Source organism: Crinia signifera, chromosome 2, assembly GCF_055691185.1.
Source record: "Crinia signifera chromosome 2, ASM5569118v1, whole genome shotgun sequence".
In the NCBI taxonomy this organism is placed as follows: domain Eukaryota; kingdom Metazoa; phylum Chordata; class Amphibia; order Anura; family Myobatrachidae; genus Crinia; species Crinia signifera.
Window position 1 is genome coordinate 143,509,033 of NC_139218.1, and position 16,592 is coordinate 143,525,624.

Genomic DNA, 16,592 nt, shown 5'->3' on the forward strand with positions numbered 1-16,592 from the left:
TCAACTAAGGGATCAGTTCTTAGAGAAAAAATACAACAATGACATAGTTGACCTAGCATATAAGGAGATAGAAAACTTGGACAGAAGTGAGACACTGACAACTAAATCACCTAGAATACAGACAGGACTACAAGAAATCACATTTATTACACAATACAATCAATCTTCTAGACAACTCAAAAATATTTTACAAAAACATTGGCACATTCTGGGACAGGATCATCAATTGCAGACACATCTGACAGACAAACCTAGACTAATCTTTAGGAAAGCCCCGGATCTTAGGCAAAAATTGGTTAAAAATCACATCAGACCTAAAGAACTCATACAAACAAGATTAACAGACAGTAAGGGATTCTACTTTTGCAGCAAATGTGCTGGCTGCAAAAACCTTACAAAAATAACGACCAAAGGCACTGACAGCTGGACTTCTAGCACCACTAAAGAGACATTTAAACTCACACAACATTTGTCATGTGAAACTAAAGGGGTGGTCTACCTTCTAAGATGCCCCTGTGGTTTGGAATATGTGGGGAGGACAATCAGATGCCTCAAAAACAGAATCTATGAACATATACGAAACATTAAAATTGGTTACAGAAAACACAGCGTTTCATTACATTTTCTTGAATCCCATGGATCAAATCCTAAAGGACTCACATTCCAAGCCATAGAATCACCCAATATCAATTGGAGGGGGGGGATCATGTAGAATTACTGAACAGAAGAGAGTTATACTGGATTTTCACTCTAAAAACCCTACAACCAAATGGCCTGAACATCGATTTTCATAATGGACACCTAGGATAATTACTGCAGATCCCCGTTATCATACCCTTTCAATATATACCCTGTTTCTCCTGAAACACCAAGCAGAGACAGTTTCTCACTCTAACAGTGATTGACAGACATACCCACTCTTCATGACGTCACTACGCACCTGAGTGATTACTGAGTCTACCTATCAAAACCTTGGAGGCGTGACCCACCGCCTTACTTAACCCACTTCACGAATGCACATTTGTATCCTTGAAAAAGGCCGTCAGCGGCCGAAACGCGTTGGACACAGCCACACTCAAACATATCTCCATCTTCAAGTCTCCTCCATAACAGGAGTCGAGACCACATAGCTCCGGCTGACTCTGACACTCCGGGCACAAGCTTAACAGCTGAACCCGGAAGTGACGGAAGACGCTGTCGAGCGTGTGCTACTGCTGCCGCCCGCCCGCACAAGTCTGCAGACAGATCTCCGCCGTGGGACCTTACGAGACCAGGTATCGGGTAGGAGTATAGTGTATCACCGGGTGGTTTGGGACGCCAACACCCGGCGACACTCACCCTCTTACCTTGACCCCACGAACTAACTGTTCTGCTTTCATCGGACACTTGTTTAAGTGACTTAAACTTTCACATCCTGCATCTCCCCACGACCAGTGACAGCCTGAGATTACCATCCAAGTACTCTGCATACTTGCACGGCTTGAACACTGCCTCCCACCCCTCACTCACCCAGTTCCCTGTGAGACTTTATCACAGGGGCAATACCCCCCACCACCCCCACAGCAATATCCCAGCCCTCCTTGCCATCCAGTCTGCAAGTTTACCACCGTGCAGCAGCTCCTGGTTGGATAGACGGTGATATATTGCATATTTTATTGCGCATATACTTTGCACCTTAATAAACCTCTTAAAGGAACATCAAGTTTCTCTACTTTATTTCATATCTGCCACATACACCACAGTGCTACATAAGAGGTGAGCGCTAGGCTACCCACCTGCAATCAACTGTATTTCTGGGAGTTTGGACCACTCCAGCCCAGCAGCCCCCTCGCCACAAGAGGTATTCAGCGCGAGCACTCACCCCCTTCTCTATTGTACTAAAAGTCCAATTGTGCTCAGCAGCTCTATACCACATACATGGGTATCCTTGACATAAGGGAATCCAGGGTTCAAAGGGCAGAAAAAGAGACAATCAATATTGATAATATAGGTAAAATTATACCACCATCTGACTTTTGTAGTAATTACAGACACCTTGAAAAATTAATACAGAAAGAGACCAAAACATGGTGGGATAGACATTTCCTCAAATGGTACTTAGCGCATGACATAGTCCCAAAAGGCCTACGCATCAAGAAAAAGTCGACACACTATTCTGACGACCTACAATTTCAACAAAAATGGGATAATCTTCTACACACCTGCTCTCTAGAATTAATCAAATTACTGGTTGAGCGACATGACCATGATTTATTAAATCTGACACAACAAATTGAGGACACCCACACACTAATTAAACCCTTCACTAAGGAACCAGGATATGGCGACATAGAAAAAATCTCTGAAACTCGACTGACTAAACAAGAGAATGACATCATAACCATCAAAGTAAAGAAAATACACAGAGACCTTAAACCTAAAACCACTAAATCTCCACTTAAACCAAAAAGTTCACAGTACGTGGGACACATACTTAACAAACGTAAAACCCTTTTACAAAGGACTCAAACATTTAAAACTAACAAACCTGCTCTGTACAAAAACACTGGATTGACATACCAACAACACATGTCCTTGATACACAGTACGATTGCAGAACACATACCAGACCAGGACAATCAGGACATTGAACTCGATTCAGAACAAACCACTGACACCATTTCCAACACATCTTTCTCAATTCATGAAATTGAGGAAGAAGACAATTATAACGACCTTGCCAGACTCTCCTTTGATCAAGGCTGGGTCACCACACAAAGGCATTACGACACAGACCCCAACACAGTCACAGCAGGGACAACTGTACGTCCACAAATCACAACAACCTTACACACCAATACAACAAACACAGTCTCTACCACCAATACAACAGAAAACTCATGGGCGGACAATTTTTTAGATACAGAGGCAGGCCGCAAGGCTTGCCTCCCAACCACAATCACTTACAACTCAAGCAAAAAAAGACACATAGACCTAGAAGAGGATGTAGAGGAGGGGACACCAAAAAAACCAAAGAAACAAACAGAATCACTCAAGACACAGTAAGAACCGAACCATTACAAACCCAGATATTCAACCTCAGTGACATCACACTCTCCAAAGACCAAGAATCATTGTTATCCAAAGGTCTGAAATTTGCTCCAACCAAAAAACCCAATAAATTTAACACATATTGCGATCTACAGTCATTTACACGTAAATTATGCTTGAAAAAGTACTTCATGTCAAATCCCATCATCCGTAACAACCAAGACACTCCTCCCAAATATCAACATACCAGCCTCAGACCTAAATCTACATTCAATCCTGTTCACGTCAAAAGCCACCACATAAAGACATTTGAGACACTGGTAACTGCAGATCTAGACAAACTCACGACTAAACATGACAGACATCACCCACATAACAACATCACCAATAAAGAAATACAAGCATTGAAAGAACTAGAAACTAACAACAACCTCATTATCAAACCAGCGGATAAAGGGGGTGGGATTGTAGTCCTCAATCAGACAGATTACATCCAGGAATCCCTGAGATTGCTGGGTGATACCGACACATACAGGATACTACCGGGAGACCCCACCTCAGACTTCAACAAGAAACTGGACACTTTACTACAAAATGGCGCAGACACGGGCATTCTTAACAAATCAGAACATAGTTATCTCAAATCTCAACACCCAAAAATACCCGTTTTCTATTATCTACCTAAAATACATAAAGACATACACAATCCACCTGGCAGACCCATCATATCCGGCATTGACTCCATCTCTTCCAATCTAGCACAATACACAGACACCTTCCTACAAAACATAGTCAAAAGCCTTCCATCTCACCTCAAAGACACCACTGATATAATTAACATCTTACAGACAATAGAATGGCAGGACGATTACTGGCTGGCAACCAGTGACGTAACCTCTCTCTACACTATCATTAAACACAATGACGGAATACAAAGCACCCAACACTTTCTGGAACAGACACAACTTTTAAAAAAAGAACAGATACAGTTCATCATAGACTCCATCAATTTCATCCTACACCATAATTACACTTGGTTTAACGGCACCTTCTATCTTCAGACAACCGGGACCGCCATGGGATCAAAAGTGGCGCCCAGCTATGCTAATTTGTTTATGGGGAAGTGGGAGGAGGACTACATTTGGTGTGACCATAGCTGGGCGTCAAATTTGATCCTGTGGCGACGTTACATTGACGACTGTATATTCATCTGGAAAGGCACTCAAGACTCACTGACATCTTTCATGAACTATCTCAACTGTAATGACAGGAACATACATTTCACTACACAAATAAGTAAACAATCAGTACAATTTCTTGACCTCGAAATCTTTATTGAATCTGGCACAATACATACCAAAACTTATCGCAAAAATGTTGATGTCAACAGTTTTATACTGTACACTAGTGGACACCATAGGCCCTGGTTAGATGGGATACCTAAAGGGCAGTTCCGCCGCATTAAGCGGAATTGCTCCAGAACAGAAGATTTCGAGACACAGGCACATCAACTAAGGGATCAGTTCTTAGAGAAAAAATACAACAATGACATAGTTGACCTAGCATATAAGGAGATAGAAAACTTGGACAGAAGTGAGACACTGACAACTAAATCACCTAGAATACAGACAGGACTACAAGAAATCACATTTATTACACAATACAATCAATCTTCTAGACAACTCAAAAATATTTTACAAAAACATTGGCACATTCTGGGACAGGATCATCAATTGCAGACACATCTGACAGACAAACCTAGACTAATCTTTAGGAAAGCCCCGGATCTTAGGCAAAAATTGGTTAAAAATCACATCAGACCTAAAGAACTCATACAAACAAGATTAACAGACAGTAAGGGATTCTACTTTTGCAGCAAATGTGCTGGCTGCAAAAACCTTACAAAAATAACGACCAAAGGCACTGACAGCTGGACTTCTAGCACCACTAAAGAGACATTTAAACTCACACAACATTTGTCATGTGAAACTAAAGGGGTGGTCTACCTTCTAAGATGCCCCTGTGGTTTGGAATATGTGGGGAGGACAATCAGATGCCTCAAAAACAGAATCTATGAACATATACGAAACATTAAAATTGGTTACAGAAAACACAGCGTTTCATTACATTTTCTTGAATCCCATGGATCAAATCCTAAAGGACTCACATTCCAAGCCATAGAATCACCCAATATCAATTGGAGGGGGGGGGATCATGTAGAATTACTAAGCAGAAGAGAGTTATACTGGATTTTCACTCTAAAAACCCTACAACCAAATGGCCTGAACATCGATTTTCATAATGGACACCTAGGATAATTACTGCAGATCCCCGTTATCATACCCTTTCAATATATACCCTGTTTCTCCTGAAACACCAAGCAGAGACAGTTTCTCACTCTAACAGTGATTGACAGACATACCCACTCTTCATGACGTCACTACGCACCTGAGTGATTACTGAGTCTACCTATCAAAACCTTGGAGGCGTGACCCACCGCCTTACTTAACCCACTTCACGAATGCACATTTGTATCCTTGAAAAAGGCCGTCAGCGGCCGAAACGCGTTGGACACAGCCACACTCAAACATATCTCCATCTTCAAGTCTCCTCCATAACAGGAGTCGAGACCACATAGCTCCGGCTGACTCTGACACTCCGGGCGCAAGCTTAACAGCTGAACCCGGAAGTGACGGAAGACGCTGTCGAGCGTGTGCTACTGCTGCCGCCCGCCCGCACAAGTCTGCAGACAGATCTCCGCCGTGGGACCTTACGAGACCAGGTATCGGGTAGGAGTATAGTGTATCACCGGGTGGTTTGGGACGCCAACACCCGGCGACACTCACCCTCTTACCTTGACCCCACGAACTAACTGTTCTGCTTTCATCGGACACTTGTTTAAGTGACTTAAACTTTCACATCCTGCATCTCCCCACGACCAGTGACAGCCTGAGATTACCATCCAAGTACTCTGCATACTTGCACGGCTTGAACACTGCCTCCCACCCCTCACTCACCCAGTTCCCTGTGAGACTTTATCACAGGGGCAATACCCCCCACCACCCCCACAGCAATATCCCAGCCCTCCTTGCCATCCAGTCTGCAAGTTTACCACCGTGCAGCAGCTCCTGGTTGGATAGACGGTGATATATTGCATATTTTATTGTGCATATACTTTGCACCTTAATAAACCTCTTAAAGGAACATCAAGTTTCTCTACTTTATTTCATATCTGCCACATACACCACAGTGCTACATAAGAGGTGAGCGCTAGGCTACCCACCTGCAATCAACTGTATTTCTGGGAGTTTGGACCACTCCAGCCCAGCAGCCCCCTCGCCACAAGAGGTATTCAGCGCGAGCACTCACCCCCTTCTCTATTGTACTAAAAGTCCAATTGTGCTCAGCAGCTCTATACCACATACATGGGTATCCTTGACATAAGGGAATCCAGGGTTCAAAGGGCAGAAAAAGAGACAATCAATATTGATAATATAGGTAAAATTATACCACCATCTGACTTTTGTAGTAATTACAGACACCTTGAAAAATTAATACAGAAAGAGACCAAAACATGGTGGGATAGACATTTCCTCAAATGGTACTTAGCGCATGACATAGTCCCAAAAGGCCTACGCATCAAGAAAAAGTCGACACACTATTCTGACGACCTACAATTTCAACAAAAATGGGATAATCTTCTACACACCTGCTCTCTAGAATTAATCAAATTACTGGTTGAGCGACATGACCATGATTTATTAAATCTGACACAACAAATTGAGGACACCCACACACTAATTAAACCCTTCACTAAGGAACCAGGATATGGCGACATAGAAAAAATCTCTGAAACTCGACTGACTAAACAAGAGAATGACATCATAACCATCAAAGTAAAGAAAATACACAGAGACCTTAAACCTAAAACCACTAAATCTCCACTTAAACCAAAAAGTTCACAGTACGTGGGACACATACTTAACAAACGTAAAACCCTTTTACAAAGGACTCAAACATTTAAAACTAACAAACCTGCTCTGTACAAAAACACTGGATTGACATACCAACAACACATTTCCTTGATACACAGTACGATTGCAGAACACATACCAGACCAGGACAATCAGGACATTGAACTCGATTCAGAACAAACCACTGACACCATTTCCAACACATCTTTCTCAATTCATGAAATTGAGGAAGAAGACAATTATAACGACCTTGCCAGACTCTCCTTTGATCAAGGCTGGGTCACCACACAAAGGCATTACGACACAGACCCCAACACAGTCACAGCAGGGACAACTGTACGTCCACAAATCACAACAACCTTACACACCAATACAACAAACACAGTCTCTACCACCAATACAACAGAAAACTCATGGGCGGACAATTTTTTAGATACAGAGGCAGGCCGCAAGGCTTGCCTCCCAACCACAATCACTTACAACTCAAGCAAAAAAAGACACATAGACCTAGAAGAGGATGTAGAGGAGGGGACACCAAAAAAAACAAAGAAACAAACAGAATCACTCAAGACACAGTAAGAACCGAACCATTACAAACCCAGATATTCAACCTCAGTGACATCACACTCTCCAAAGACCAAGAATCATTGTTATCCAAAGGTCTGAAATTTGCTCCAACCAAAAAACCCAATAAATTTAACACATATTGCGATCTACAGTCATTTACACGTAAATTATGCTTGAAAAAGTACTTCATGTCAAATCCCATCATCCGTAACAACCAAGACACTCCTCCCAAATATCAACATACCAGCCTCAGACCTAAATCTACATTCAATCCTGTTCACGTCAAAAGCCACCACATAAAGACATTTGAGACACTGGTAACTGCAGATCTAGACAAACTCACGACTAAACATGACAGACATCACCCACATAACAACATCACCAATAAAGAAATACAAGCATTGAAAGAACTAGAAACTAACAACAACCTCATTATCAAACCAGCGGATAAAGGGGGTGGGATTGTAGTCCTCAATCAGACAGATTACATCCAGGAATCCCTGAGATTGCTGGGTGATACCGACACATACAGGATACTACCGGGAGACCCCACCTCAGACTTCAACAAGAAACTGGACACTTTACTACAAAATGGCGCAGACACGGGCATTCTTAACAAATCAGAACATAGTTATCTCAAATCTCAACACCCAAAAATACCCGTTTTCTATTATCTACCTAAAATACATAAAGACATACACAATCCACCTGGCAGACCCATCATATCCGGCATTGACTCCATCTCTTCCAATCTGGCACAATACACAGACACCTTCCTACAAAACATAGTCAAAAGCCTTCCATCTCACCTCAAAGACACCACTGATATAATTAACATCTTACAGACAATAGAATGGCAGGACGATTACTGGCTGGCAACCAGTGACGTAACCTCTCTCTACACTATCATTAAACACAATGACGGAATACAAAGCACCCAACACTTTCTGGAACAGACACAACTTTAAAAAAAAGAACAGATACAGTTCATCATAGACTCCATCAATTTCATCCTACACCATAATTACACTTGGTTTAACGGCACCTTCTATCTTCAGACAACCGGGACCGCCATGGGATCAAAAGTGGCGCCCAGCTATGCTAATTTGTTTATGGGGAAGTGGGAGGAGGACTACATTTGGTGTGACCATAGCTGGGCGTCAAATTTGATCCTGTGGCGACGTTACATTGACGACTGTATATTCATCTGGAAAGGCACTCAAGACTCACTGACATCTTTCATGAACTATCTCAACTGTAATGACAGGAACATACATTTCACTACACAAATAAGTAAACAATCAGTACAATTTCTTGACCTCGAAATCTTTATTGAATCTGGCACAATACATACCAAAACTTATCGCAAAAATGTTGATGTCAACAGTTTTATACTGTACACTAGTGGACACCATAGGCCCTGGTTAGATGGGATACCTAAAGGGCAGTTCCGCCGCATTAAGCGGAATTGCTCCAGAACAGAAGATTTCGAGACACAGGCACATCAACTAAGGGATCAGTTCTTAGAGAAAAAATACAACAATGACATAGTTGACCTAGCATATAAGGAGATAGAAAACTTGGACAGAAGTGAGACACTGACAACTAAATCACCTAGAATACAGACAGGACTACAAGAAATCACATTTATTACACAATACAATCAATCTTCTAGACAACTCAAAAATATTTTACAAAAACATTGGCACATTCTGGGACAGGATCATCAATTGCAGACACATCTGACAGACAAACCTAGACTAATCTTTAGGAAAGCCCCGGATCTTAGGCAAAAATTGGTTAAAAATCACATCAGACCTAAAGAACTCATACAAACAAGATTAACAGACAGTAAGGGATTCTACTTTTGCAGCAAATGTGCTGGCTGCAAAAACCTTACAAAAATAACGACCAAAGGCACTGACAGCTGGACTTCTAGCACCACTAAAGAGACATTTAAACTCACACAACATTTGTCATGTGAAACTAAAGGGGTGGTCTACCTTCTAAGATGCCCCTGTGGTTTGGAATATGTGGGGAGGACAATCAGATGCCTCAAAAACAGAATCTATGAACATATACGAAACATTAAAATTGGTTACAGAAAACACAGCGTTTCATTACATTTTCTTGAATCCCATGGATCAAATCCTAAAGGACTCACATTCCAAGCCATAGAATCACCCAATATCAATTGGAGGGGGGGGGATCATGTAGAATTACTGAACAGAAGAGAGTTATACTGGATTTTCACTCTTAAAACCCTACAACCAAATGGCCTGAACATCGATTTTCATAATGGACACCTAGGATAATTACTGCAGATCCCCGTTATCATACCCTTTCAATATATACCCTGTTTCTCCTGAAACACCAAGCAGAGACAGTTTCTCACTCTAACAGTGATTGACAGACATACCCACTCTTCATGACGTCACTACGCACCTGAGTGATTACTGAGTCTACCTATCAAAACCTTGGAGGCGTGACCCACCGCCTTACTTAACCCACTTCACGAATGCACATTTGTATCCTTGAAAAAGGCCGTCAGCGGCCGAAATGCGTTGGACACAGCCACACTCAAACATATCTCCATCTTCAAGTCTCCTTCATAACAGGAGTCGAGACCACATAGCTCCGGCTGACTCTGACACTCCGGGCGCAAGCTGAACCCGGAAGTGACGGAAGACGCTGTCGAGCGTGTGCTACTGCTGCCGCCCGCCCGCACAAGTCTGCAGACAGATCTCCGCCGTGGGACCTTACGAGACCAGGTATCGGGTAGGAGTATAGTGTATCACCGGGTGGTTTGGGACGCCAACACCCGGCGACACTCACCCTCTTACCTTGACCCCACGAACTAACTGTTCTGCTTTCATCGGACACTTGTTTAAGTGACTTAAACTTTCACATCCTGCATCTCCCCATGACCAGTGACAGCCTGAGATTACCATCCAAGTACTCTGCATACTTGCACGGCTTGAACACTGCCTCCCACCCCTCACTCACCCAGTTCCCTGTGAGACTTTATCACAGGGGCAATACCCCCCACCACCCCCACAGCAATATCCCAGCCCTCCTTGCCATCCAGTCTGCAAGTTTACCACCGTGCAGCAGCTCCTGGTTGGATAGACGGTGATATATTGCATATTTTATTGCGCATATACTTTGCACCTTAATAAACCTCTTAAAGGAACATCAAGTTTCTCTACTTTATTTCATATCTGCCACATACACCACAGTGCTACATAAGAGGTGAGCGCTAGGCTACCCACCTGCAATTAACTTTTTTTAATGTCTAATGAATATATAGCTTTTGACAATGTCTAACGTGTGGTGACAACCTATTGACTGTCTGACTAGACAATATCTGTCAGCCATCTGGAATCTGCCTAGTACTGTATGTGTATCTTGCCATGGTTGGTACTGTAAGAGACACAACTACTGTGGACATTATGTGTATAAAGAACACTACTACTTTTGCCATTATGTGTGTAAGGGGCACTATTACTTTGGGCATTATGTGTGTGTGTTTAAGAGGCATACTACTGAGGGCAATGTGTGCATAAGGAGCACTATGAATGTGGGCATTACAGATGGAGTGCTTCTCAGCCAGCGCCGCGGCTCATCAGATTGCCCCCGCTGGCGCTCCAGCTGACTAGAACGCACGTCCCAGTTACCATGCAGAGGGGGGAAGCGAACCCTGCTTGTCTCTGCTTCAGGGAGACAGGCAGGTGTTAGGGTTAAGGGGATGCTCGTGCATCTCGTGCACGCGCATCCCCTTCCGGGGGCTGGTGATTGGCGATCTGACCGCCAGCCCCTGCAAGGATAAGATGCGTTCTATCTGTATGTGTGTTAGGAGTTTTGCTACTGTGGGCATTATGTGTGTGAGTGGCACTACTACTGTGGACATTGGCCCTTATTCTAATTGATTCGGTCCCTCGCACATTCGCACGGGGGTCCGATGTTTTGCATCTGTGCAGGGGCATTTCTACATGTTCCACATGTTCACCATTCCGCTCACATCCAGCAGTGTGGCCAGGGGGCATTGGGCGATGGTGGGGGGTATAGCCCATGAGAACGCCCAGCGTTTCATGGGCATTCCCATGAAAACACTGGGCATTTCCATGGTAATTGCCCGGTGACATGGGTGCAGAGGGTGGGCAGTTGATGTCAGCAGATGTCAGCTGCCTGTCTGCTTCCCGCACAAGGCGCTTGCAGATCAGATACACCATATTGCTGGAGAAATCATTTGATGATCGACCAAACATCTAATGATTTCTCATCGGCTGCGAATGGATGATTATGCAAATCATCCACTCGCAATCATGTGGGAGATCACGGAGTGTGAGGGGAGAGCGTCCGGCACTGCGGGTGGCGTTTGGGCCATACGCAATGCAGCAAAATTTGCAGCGGTGTGTGTGGACCAGAATAAGGTCCATTATGTGTATACTTTGGGCATTATGTGTGTAAGAAGCACTACTATTGAGGTAATTATTAGTGTAAGGGGCACTACTACTTTGGGCATTTTGTATAAAGGCAACTACTGGGTGGCATAATGTGTATTGGGGATACTACTGTGCAGAGTAATCTAAATAAGGGGCACTGGTGTGTGGCATAATATTAACTTCAGTATGTGTGGTGTAATGTGAATAAGATTGTGCTACTGTGTACTGTGATTATTATTTTTTCTGGTCCTTTTTTGGCCTCTCCCTTCCCTGTGCTACTACACCCTTTCATGCTCTATCTCTTTAAAGTATGGTATGAATAAATGTAAGGGTTTATCCCATCAAGCAGTGTCAAAATCTGTATATGATTACCAAAAAATTAAGCTTGGGACAGCACTGGCTGAACACCGGCACAAGTAACAGTGCATGACATGTTTTGCCAAGTATGAAGAGAAGTGACAGACAGGGCCGGTGCAAGGCACCGGAGCGCCCCAGGCGAGTCGGGGTGGGGGCGCCCCGGTGCCGGGGTACTTGTTGCGCCGTCTGGGGAGCGGGCAGGGGGGTCCAGGCTGGCGTCTGACAGGAGCCAGCCCTGCAGTGGTGTCCTTGCGGCGTGGGTACCTCCTGCGGCGCTGAGTATAAAGCTGGCGGCAGTGGGGGGTCCCTTCAGTGAATAAGAAATCACTAGAGCTATGTGGCGGCGTGGGAAGCGCTTCTGTTTGAAAACACTGGCCGCAGTGCGCCCTGCTTTCCCCCTGTTTTCAAAACAGAAGCGCTTCCCGCGCCGCCGCATAGCGCTAGTGATTTCTTATTCACTGAAGGGACCCCCCACCGCCGCCAGCTTAAGCTTTATACTACTTTATACTTAAGCTCTGTCAGAAGCTGGCATGGACCCCCTTTGCACGGGGGGCGAGGGGCGAACTGCCGCCCTCCAGTGGCCGGCGCCCTAGGCAAATGCCTAGACCTGCCTAGTGGTGGCGCCGGCCCTGGTGACAGAGGATCGGTTCTGCAGCTGCATGTCACCGTGACCTGCAATTTCTAAACTCCTGGGCACATGACACTTCATACTCTGGCAATGGTATATAAATGCATTTATATAACAGTAAAAAACTACAATAAATATGTCTGCAACACTCATAAGAGCATTATCAACAAACAGTAACAACAACAACTATATACACTATATACTGTATATAGGATTTGAAGCACTTCTTGATGGCATACATTATCTTTAGAAGGTGAGCAACCTTAATAAGTGAGCAGCACACCCTGAATCATCCATATAGGCCCTTATTTAGATCTGATCGCAGTACAAATGTGTTCTCAAAATGGGCAAAACCATGCTGCACTGCAGGTGGGGCAGATGTAACATGTATAGAGAGAGTTAGATTTGTGTGAGTTATTATGTTTCTGTGCAGGGTAATTACTATCTGCATTATAGTTACACTGCAATTTAGATTTTAGGTTCAACACACCTGTTACATCTGCCCCACCTGCAGAGCACATAGTTTTGCCCATTTTGAGAACAAATTTGTACTGCGATCTGAATAAGGGCCATAGTGTGTAGTAGCAACCCATATTTCTGAAATCAGGCGTCCCTGTCACCTTTGACCCATTCTCTGCCTCTCCATGTCACCCACTGCTTGTCACTTTTTAAAACCACGTCTTCTCCCCCTTTCTCTTTCCATCACTCTCTGACTCTCTGTTACCATCTTACTGTCACCTATTCCTTGTCCCCTTTTCTCTCTGCCACTCTCTGAATCTCACTTTTACCTTCTCCTGTCACCCTCTTCGCCTCCTCCATAACCCTCGGTCTATCACACTCTGGGGGAAATGTACTAAGATGGGAGTTCTATTTCACATGGGATGTTGCTATGGCCAACCAATCAGATTCTGTCTATTTTCTTCTAGAGGGTACTAAATAAATAAAAAGTAGATTCTGATTGGTTGCCCATAGCAACATCCCATGTGAAATAGAACTCCCATCTTAGTAAATTTCTGCCTCTGTCTCTTCCTGTTACCCTCTACTTTTCACCCTCTTTCTATTACTCTCTAACTCTTCCTTATTATCTCCGTTACCCATCAGCTTCTCTCCATCTCTTTCTGCCTTTCCCTAATACCCTCACCCTATAATCCACTGCTTGTCACCCCCTCTCTCTCCCCATCACCTCTCTATCACTCTTTCCCCCACCGTTTTACCCTCATCTTGCCACTCTCCACCACCTCCTGTCACCCTTTCTCCATAATTTTTTGCCTCTCCCTGTCATTAATGATTAAAACCCTCTCTATTCCAATCACTCTGGAGAGACTAAAGCATTTGGCATTGCCAGGTTGTCTCCCCTCCAAGTTTTAACGAGGCTTGGTACTGCTTAGCTTCCAAGATAAGACCAAATTTGGCCTATCCAGTGGATGTGGCTGTAGTCGAGGTCTGCGGTTTCTCTTTGCTCTCTTTTGCCTCTCACTACTAGTAAACGTATGAAAAAGTTTCCACTTCAATGGCTGGAGGGCCAGAGAAACACTGGTTGGTAATGAAAAAGGAGTACAGTATCTGGCATTGCCAGGTGGTCTCCCATCTATGTGCTATTTAGGCACAAACGTGCTTAGCTACCAAGATTAGACGAGCTTGAGACTTTCCAGAGTGGTGTGGCTGTAGGTGGGAGATGTGAATTCTGTTTGCCCTCCTCTACTTCACCCTACTAGTAAATGTATGCAGGTTAAAACTTGAATAGCTGGAGAGCCAATAAAATAAACCCCATTGGTTAGTGATGTTAAAATATCTACAGCACCTGGTATTCCCAGGTTGTCTTCCATCCAAGTACTTACCAGACCCAACACTGGTTAGCTACCAAGAACAGACAAGATTGGGCCTATCCAGTGTGGTGTGGCTGTAGGTGAGGGCTGTGCTTTCTCTATGCATTCTTCAATTTCTCCATACTATTGAATGTATGCAAATGGTTTCATCTTGAATGAGTGGAGAGCCAAAAATCACTAAAAAGAACTACAGCACCTGGTATTTCCATGTGGTCTCCCATCCAAGTACTAACCAGGCCTGACATTGCTTAGCTTCCATTATCAGAAAAGATTGCGTCTAATCTCATTCTCTCTGGCGGTACAGCAGCCGGGCACTGCAGATGCTCTCAGTTACGGCATCTGCTCTGTCTGCAGCAGTACTGGCATCTTCCCCGGGTCAGCAGCAGTATTGTCCGCAGGGCACGGCCATCTTACCAAAGCCGGGCAATGAGAACACGCTCTTCAGCCTCAAATCAGCGCAGCACAGGAGCTTCAAAGCTGGGCTGCTGACTCTAGGGAAGCGCCAGTACAATGCTTATCATGTGCTTGTTGGGTATATACTGTATGAAGCAACGTAAATGAGACTAGGTGCAGATACATAAAATTTATACCTACAATATCACGTTCTATCTCTGCAACTTTGTTGGCGTCAGGTGATTGGGTGTCTGATGGTGGCATGAAGGATACAGGCTCTGGAGCATACCTTCTTTGCGAAATGGGAGAATCTACAAAAGAAGACAGTGCAGTCACATCTAGGGTAAAACATTCAGCTTCATAGGCACAGTTAAGTACCGCAGATTGGCAGAGCTGTACCTTTTCTTCAGTTTTAGTAATCCATTGCATCTTGTTTATTTAAAAGCATCAGCAGTCTTGAAATCTCAGAAGGGGGAGAAATTAATGGGCATGCTGACAGTGTAAGCAATGTTTGTGCATGCTGTGAGATAGCATTATTGATGACAGTGGGCCTAATTCAGACCTGGTCACACTGCTGAGAATTAGCTGGCCGGGCAATTATCAATAGACTGCGCATGGGCATGGCCTGCTCCAAACCATCCTGTGCTAAAATCTTATTTATTTTTAATCACAGGCTGTGCGCCGGTGTTTGGGGATAGTAACTGGACATTTTCTGGCATGCCCAGGCGTTTTAGGGTACGCAGTGAAAAATCATTCAATGGTGAGTGGCTTGCGAATGGATTTGCAACTACACGCACACCTGAGATATTTTTGCAAAACGTGCTTATCAATTCGCAGGCTTGCACAGGGTGGGATTTCACACTGGCAGGTCTGAATTCGGCCCAGTGATGCAAGGACTACAAACTAGGAATTACATCTAATTTATTAGTCTGCCTATGCTGATGATAAAATGCATTTATGGAGTAGATATGCAAAATGGTAGAAGGTATAGATAGGAAACAAAAAAACAACTGCCATTCCTGTACACATGGCCGCCGATAGGGGGGGTGCTATGAGTACAACTGTCCCAGGCCCAGCCGCTCTGACAGAGGGTAGGGCCCAGGCAGCAGCCCACCAGCACCCCTATTCACTGCAGCCGCCTTCCACCACTACACAGCGGCGGGCCGCAGGTCCATCGCAGCCTGCCGCACACAGACAGTCCCCAGGCCTGGCTAGATCCTCACGCTGCCCGTGGACATACACAGGCAGTGTAGCAGTCAGCAGGAATGCTGGGCGCGTGCACTGTAAGCCAGACGTGGTGTGACGTCAATGCGCAGCTCACAGTGCGGGCGCCCAGCATGCCAGCTGCCGGGGGACTCCGGAGGACGAGCCC

The 16,592-nt window shown here is 44.4% G+C and overlaps 1 protein-coding gene and 1 pseudogene across 1 annotated transcript in view; both read right to left on the bottom strand.

Annotated features, from left to right (window-relative positions):
* The window catches only part of EPS8L3 (EPS8 signaling adaptor L3), an 80,016-nt gene that overhangs the window by 34,459 nt on the left and 28,965 nt on the right, over positions 1–16,592 (bottom strand). The window contains exon 9 of the mRNA XM_083171105.1: positions 15,422–15,531. Within this exon, the coding sequence (XP_083027231.1) occupies positions 15,422–15,531 (110 nt within the window). The remainder of the gene's footprint in view (positions 1–15,421; positions 15,532–16,592) is intronic.
* LOC146061650 (5S ribosomal RNA) lies at positions 14,791–14,909 on the bottom strand (annotated as a pseudogene).